We start from the raw sequence: 8,107 nt of genomic DNA on the forward strand, positions 1-8,107 counted from the left end.
AGACTCTGGAGGTGGGAGTTAGCTGCTGATTGGTGGATTCACATATGTTTTTTTTTCATTGGCTTGCCAATGTGTTCAGCTAGCTACCATTAATGCATTTCTGCTCCTTCAACAAAGGATACCAAGAGAATAAAACAGAATTGGCGATAGAAGTAAATTATTTATGCTCTATCTGAATCATGAAAGAAAAAAAATGTGTGTTTCATGTTCCTTTAATAAATATAATTCATAATAACATAGTCATAGGCATAACATGCATTACCTTGCACTGCAAGATCTCTTTATTTCAATTTATAAATCAAAGACCAGAACTAAAAAATATGTCTGAGAATAGATTTGATATATTCAAAATATATGTTTGAGAAGGAATTTTCATTTATAATAATATTTTTTGGTCTTTGAACTATATGCTTTTGCCCGTACTTGATATACCTGCTGTTACAAATAGTATGTAATCATGATTTGTATTAAATTCAGCTAGTGCTGGTTTGACTTTCATAAAGTACAATATACAGTATTATATTTATGTTTTGATAATCATTTGCAATGTTCTTTTATTTTATTTTTTTTATAATTGTTTTCATATTCAGAATTTACTGCAGAAATATTTTAGTGCATACAAACAATAAACTTTATTATTAATATTTTGATTATTATTATTATTAATATGATGATGATTATTAGAGATGTGCGTTTTCCTGAATATTTGTCACAAAAGATTTGGACAAAACTAAATTTTTCTGGGCTGCACAAGTCTAATGATTATTATTATTCCTGCAATTTTGTAAATCAAAATTACCCCAAATTCAATTGTAATATCTGTTAAACACATGGCATAAGTTTTTAAGCAATATTTTTGAAAAATATTGTTGATGAGGATTATTATTATTGTTGTCTATTACCTTGTATACAGTGATGATCGATCTCACTTGGACCAGACCAAACTTTCAATCCATAGAGTCTCTAGTTATGAGAAGGAAGCAGTGGCCAGTGTCTCACAAGTTGACCGCTGAGAGTGTCAGTCTGCATTTGTAGCACAATGCTTATAGTGCCAACAAGATTTTTAGTTTCTATTGTACCTTTATACTGGGCTGTATTGTAATAACAGAATCACAATATTTGGTGCCCCTTTGTTGGTTTGACCATCCACTTTACGGCCTGGAGTGGCCTGCATTTTTTCATATGAAACTTTTTAAAGGGACATGAAACCCAATTTGTTTTCTTTCATAATTCATATAGAGAATGCAAGTTTAAAAAAAAAAAAATCCAATGTACTTTTATTATCAAATTTGCTTCATTTTCATGTTATTCTTTGTTAAAGAGATACCTATGTAGGTAGCATGCATATATGCATTAAGCACTACATGACAGGAAATAGTCCTGCCATCTAGTGCTCCTGCTAATGTATAACGTTGTTGAAAAACTGCTGCCATATAGTGGTGCCGACACGTGCACACTCCTGATCTTACATCCATGCTTTTCAATAAAGGATAACAAGAAAATGAAGTAATATGATAATAGAAGTAAATTGGAAAGTTGTTTAAAATTGTATGTTCTATCTGGATCATGAAATAAAAACGGTGTGTTTTATGACTCTTTAACACTGTTGGATTTATCCAAAGACTTTGGACTGGTTTTAGTATTTCCTCAATATCTATCTTGAAATCAGCATTTTTATATATTGGGAGAGGGAATGTTTGAGTACTTTTTTACCCTGTTTTCATGTATCTATTATGAAAAGAGTAATGGTGCCCAGGTGGTCTCTGAAGAGGGTCAGTCAGCCTGGCCAAACCATGTCAGGAGCTTTTTGGGAGCATTTTTTTCTACACAATGACTTCTGATGGGATTTTGAAGTGGTGTTGTTACTTGCCATTGTTTCTCCAATATATTGTATACCTACTTCAAAGAACATGGTAGTCCATATTAAACTTTCATGAGTCAGACAGAGCATACAATTTAAAACATATTTAAAATATACCTTTCCAGAAGTAGGCTATATGAGCATGTACATGTCTTAAAGGGTAATTAAACACAGTATAATTGCATAATAAAAAATGTATAATAAAAGGACAATGCAATTAACCTTACTCTGTATTTTAAATGAGCATTAGATATTTTTTTCTGACAAATCTTAAAATTCCTTTCATTTCCCTGCCCCTGTATCATGTGATGGCTATCAGCAAATCACAGACTTATGTATGTATTCATTGTGATGTCTTTCAGATGCTTCAGAAAGTGTGAATAAAAAAATATTATGAACTATTTGAGAATAGAAGTAAATTGGAAGGTTATTGAATGCTCTATACAAATTGTGAAAGTTTAATTTTGACTTCGGTATCCCTTTAAGTGCTATTTGACTGCACTGTTTGATACAATGTTAGAGATCCAATAAAAAATGTATACAAAAGTGTTATCCCACAGAAAAAAACATTGTTCCAAGTTGAAAATTGTGTAATTCCAAAAGATATGTACTTGCCCCTTGTCAAATTAACGAGTTGTAAATTACTCTCAAACATACTTAAAGAAGCAGCATCTATCTTCTAATGGTTCACTCCTCTTTGCATAAAATCAGTTCAATTCTGAAGTAAATCGGCATCATAAAAATGCCTTTAAAATGTTACAGAACACTAATAAAAGAATAGGAAGTGCATAAGCAATGCTTAAGTACCAATATTTATTCCAACATGCATACAAATACAAATAAAATATTTATATAAGCACACAAGAAAAAAAATCACACAAAAACATATGTTGTAAAAAAGTAATCTTGATCTCTATTCAAATATAATTCCCAGCACTACAATCAATAATTAATGTATAGCTCTTTGGAATAGAATCGAAAGTTTACAATCTAATACTATGTCACTGTAAATGGTATCCTGATTAATCCACAGAGAGAGACACAGATGATCACATCCAATAGATCCCTCAATAGACTCGAATACATACACTTCACCAGGACCTTACAAAAAGCATTACTGCGAAACAATATGATATACAGCAGCCCTGATGGGTATACATTTAACAGATAAAAATGTCAACCACACAGGGTCTTGATTTGAAGTGAAATACTGTTGTTTTGGATTCTTTGGATTTTATTCTGAGGACTTATAGATTGATTAGTGACTGTAGTGCCGGCACCTATATCTTAATAGAGATCAAGAGGACTTTTTTACAACATATGTTTGTGTATAATTGTAAAGGTTTAGCAGAGGGAGCCCTGGATGCAGTAGAAGCTGATGGTAGATTACCAATATCTCAGTACAGACAAGGATGAGGCAGGAATGAGGTCAGTACATAGTCAGTAGCTTGATAGCTTGATAGATAGGCCCCAAGGTATTTAGTAGATAGCCAGATTTTCTGACCAACCTGGTATACAGGAGGGGGTGTTCTTTTGCGGTCGGCATAGGTTTTATAAGACGACCTTCTTGTAAGATTCTTTGGGCTTGTCTGAAGCCTTGGGTTAGAATTTGGATTTGTGACGTAACGTCTGGTAGAGAGGTAAGTGGAGGTACGCCAGGAAGGACCAAGGGTTGGAACCCGTAATTTAGTAAAAAGGGAGAGGTGTGAGTGGAATCATGTACCTTTGAGTTATGGGCAAATGCTGCTGTAGTTAGAAGTTCTTTCCAATCAGACTGAAGATGGGTTGTGTAACATTGGCGATATGTCTGGTTGGTTCTCTCTGTTTGCCCATTGGATTGAAATTGGTGAAATGCTGTAGAAAGATCCACAGAGATCTGGAGAGCGGAACAGAAGGCTTTCCAGAAGCAAGACGTAAATTGAGTACCCCTGTCGGAAAGAATGTAGTCAGGGATCCCATGAATTCTGAAAATGTTGTCGTGAAATAATGCTGCTGTTCTTTTGGCTGTTGGGAGTCCTATTATAGCGATGAAATGGGACATCTTTGTTAAACGAATGACAACAACCATGATGGTGTGTAGAAAGAGGGAGGAAATGTAATTAAAAACACATTTATTATAACATATAAATATAATAGGGTACCCTATACACAGTAAAACCAATAAAACAATAAAGAAAGTCAATCCTTCAAATTGTCCTCAAGGAATTGACTTACATTATTGTTTTTATTGGTTTTACTGTGTATAGGGTACCCTATTATATTTATATGTTATAATAAATGTGTTTTTAATTATAATTTCTAGTGTATTTAGATACTTTAGCAAAGGATTGGCGCTCCCTCCTTCTACACATATTTATTCTCTTTGAGTTTTTAGGGATCTCACTTTGGGAGCCTGTATCTTTTAATTGTTGGCGCTATATATATATATATATATATGTATGTATATTTTTAAATACAACCATGATGGTGTTGTAGCCTTGAGATTCAGGTAGATCCACAATAAAGTAACCAGTGTGATGACTCCAGGGCCTGGTCGGCATTGGTAAGGGTTGGAGGAGTACAGCCGTTTTGGTGGTGACACCTTTGGATCTTGCGCAGGTAATACATGACTTAATGTAGTCTATAAGATCCTGTCAGAGAGAAATCCACCAGTATTGTTGAATGGAGCAAAGAGTTTTTTTTTGTCCCCCATGACCTGTGATGGGAATATAATGGAATTGTTGGAGGACTTTAAGGCGAAGTTATTCAGGAACAGAGATTTTCCCATAGGCTAAAGGATAACCGTCTGGTTGAGAGAGAGGCCCATAGAGGGGGCAGCAGTTTGGTTGTCCTTGAGAAGTGGTGATTTTGTAAAATGGTCTCATCTTTTTTGGGTTTGGAGTCTTGTGGGGTTTCAATTCTGGACAGAGCGTCAGCTTTTTTATTTCCAGAACCAGGCCTATATGTTACATGGAAGTTGAAGCATGTAAAATACAGGGCTCAGTGTTCTTGGCGAGGGTCGAGCCATGGGATATGTGGTACCTTCTATGAAGTGTCTCTATTCTTCAAAGGCACTTTTGATGGCTAGGAGTTTTTTTATCACCAACGTCATAATTGGTCTCAGCTTCTGTTAGTCTTTGTAAATAGAAGACGAGAGGATGGAGAGAACCGATTGTTTCTTCTCTTTGTTAGCGTATAGCACCTGTAGCAGTGTCAGAAGCATCTACCTCCAAAACATATGGTTTCTTCGGATCAGGCAGATGCAGGACAGGAGTGGTTGTGAATAGATATTTCAAAGTATCAATGGATTTCTGTGCAGAGGATGACCAGTGCCATATGGTGTCTTTCTTTTTAAGGTTAGTGAGAGGTTGTACCACTGCAGAGAAGTTGCGAATATATTTCCGATAGAAGTTGGCAAAGCCAACAAACCTTTTTATCTGTTTCTTGGTTTGTGGTATTGGCCAATTCAGGATAGCTTCCACTGTTTGTGGGTCCTTCTCTACATTACTGGGGCGAATTATGAACACCAAGAACTCGACACGATTGGTCTCAAAGACACATTTTTCTATCTTGGAATATAGATTGTAGTGTCGTAACCTTTTTAACACTTCGAACATATGAAGACAATGTGTATGTAGATCAGGAGAGAAAATGAGGATGTCGTCCAAATAGACCACTACATACTGGTCGAGTAAATCTCAAAATATATCATTGAGGAAGTGCTCAAAAGAAGCAGGAGCATCGCAGAGCACAAAGGGCATCACCAGATACTCATAATGTCCATAGCTGGAAGGGAATGCGGTTTTCCATTCGTTTCCCTGACAAACTCGTAGAAGGTTGTGGGCATCTCGTAGATCCAGTTTGGAGTCAATAGTGGTATTCTGGAGTCGCTCTATGAGTTTGGGAATGAGAGGGAATAGATACTTTTTTTAATGTTAATCCAATTGAGCTGACAATAGTCAATGCAGTAGCGTAAACTTTTGTCTTTCTTTCCCATAAAGAATATACCAGCTCCTGTCAGAGAGGTAGAAAGTTGAATAAAACCTTTTCGAAGATTCTCTTGTATATATTCTTTTAGCATCTGCAACTCCTTCTCTGCCAATGAGTGGATTTTACCAAAAGGAATAGGTGCGCCAGGTAGGAGGTCAATGGGGCAATCTAATAGGTGGGAGGGTTTCTACTCCTTTCTTATCAAATATGTCTCAATACGGATGGTATATTTCTGGTAGAATGATTGTCTCTCCTCTTTTCATACTGACATCGAGAATGCAATGTATATACCCATTCTGTTTTTTGCTTGGAAACCATACTGAGGAGCATAGAGGGGAAGAGAAGGTTAGGATACCAGTAGACTAGGAGATGGTGGGTCATGAGTCTGCAACCAAGGGATGCCAAGGATGACTGGAAACAGAGGTGAAGGCACCAGGTCAAAGACGAGATTTTCTATATGCTTCCCTATAGACACCTGAATAGAAAGTGTTTGTTCCATGAGGGGACCAAAAGATAAGAAGGAGTCATCTACAACTTGGATTTTTAAAGGTGGATATTTATTGCATAAAGGTATAGATAATGTTTTGGCTAGCATGGAGTCGATGAAGCAGCCACTGACTCTGGAATCGATTAGGGCTCGGCATTCATAGATGTTCTTCTACTGCAATGAGAGAGAGATGGATAAAGGAGGGGTAGCGGTATTCTGCATAGATGTCATGAGAGAATGTTTAGTTGGAGGTGTATGGACTGTGCGCTGTGAAGGGTATGCTAGTAAGTCTAGTGAAGCTTCCTCTAAGCTTCAAATGATAGAATATGTTTTGTGAGAGTTAAGACTTCTAGCGCTCAAAGCTAATACCCCATATGGAAAGAGTCAAAAGCAATAAGTGAATTGTAATGTCAAAATTTATTTAACTGAGAAGTAATGTAGAATATACAATGTCAGTGGTATGATATCTTTCTAAAAAACTTAATTCAAACTAGGTTGGCTAACCTTATAAAATATATGTCAAAAGTGACAATAATAAAACACCATTCATAAAACAAATAAATACACAGATCCTTAGATGATTAATTGCATAAATTATCTGGATTGCAACAACTCTAACATCAAAGTTGATCGTTGACAAAAATGGTTTGAACACTTAATTGTAACGTTCTTGCAGGTATCTGGATCGTTGTAGCAATTGTGGCTACTCACTTGTGATAATTAGATACAACTGTTGCATACCTTTATTCTTCAGATGGTTCTGATTTGAACAAGCCGCAGAAAAAGCGGCGCAACCTGGGCTCAAGCTGGTAGGAATCTTCAGGACCGGAGATCTGACTTAGAAGGACGGAATCATAGGGTCAACGCAATTAAGATGACAACACTTCCAAAGATATTATATATACTACAAACATTGATACTTATACCTTCTACTTCATACTTAACAAATCTCCAAAAGCAGATCATTAACTTTATCTGGTCCTACTCAAAACCGAGGATTTCTTCGCATACTCTGTACCTTTCTAAGCAACAAGGAGGTCTGGGCATACCACATTTATTGAACTATTATAAAGCAGTACATTTATCGCGCATTATTACATGGAATCAATCAATTGACCCTAAGATTTGGGTATCAATGTATGCTCAACAATTATTAGACACCAATATACGTGACATTTGCTGGATCCCTTCCAAATTCCGCCCAAAGGAAACCTGTCAAAATATCTTTCTTACAGAATCACTCCATATCTGGGATAACCTCCTAAGCACATATAAACAGATTTCGACCCCCTTATCTCCACTCACTCCCATTTTAAACAGTAAACTCTTCCCAGGACTTCAGATCACAAAACCTGCCATTAAAGACGGATTATCTTCATATATCCCGTTTTATCAAATAATGACAGAAGGACACATAAAAAACTACAACGACATAAAGAATGACATAGGCCCCCCATTAGATACTTGGTTCTCCTATTTCCAAATCAGACATTTTATACAGACACACCCACAGAACGCAAATATCAAAAGACATCTCACGGCCTTTGAGACATTCTGCCTTATCCCTCAAACACCAAGACACCTCATCTCATTAACATACCGAATGCTACTTACATTAGAAGCCCATAAACCACCATCATTTAGGGCACTTTGGGAGAAAGAACTAAACATAAATTTTAACGACAAAGACTGGGAGAAATGCTTCACTGCCATTAAGAAATCCTCTATATCAGCCAATATCGTAGAAACCAACTATAAACTAATATCTAGGTGGTACTTAACACCAACAC

At 36.2% G+C, this 8,107-nt stretch overlaps 1 protein-coding gene across 1 annotated transcript; it reads right to left on the bottom strand.

Annotated features, from left to right (window-relative positions):
• Positions 1-5,028: 5,028 nt before the first annotated feature.
• On the bottom strand, positions 5,029-5,457 carry LOC128640750 (uncharacterized). Its single transcript, XM_053693180.1, has one exon. The coding sequence runs from the start codon at positions 5,455-5,457 to the stop codon at positions 5,029-5,031; it is 429 nt and encodes a 142-aa protein (XP_053549155.1).
• Positions 5,458-8,107: the final 2,650 nt, after the last annotated feature.

Source organism: Bombina bombina, chromosome 10, assembly GCF_027579735.1.
Source record: "Bombina bombina isolate aBomBom1 chromosome 10, aBomBom1.pri, whole genome shotgun sequence".
Classification (NCBI taxonomy): Eukaryota; Metazoa; Chordata; class Amphibia; order Anura; family Bombinatoridae; genus Bombina; species Bombina bombina.

Coding starts and splice junctions, on each gene's coding strand:
- LOC128640750 (XM_053693180.1), bottom strand. CDS start 5,457: ATGTTCGAAGTGTTAAAAAGGTTACGACACTACAATCTATATTCCAAG.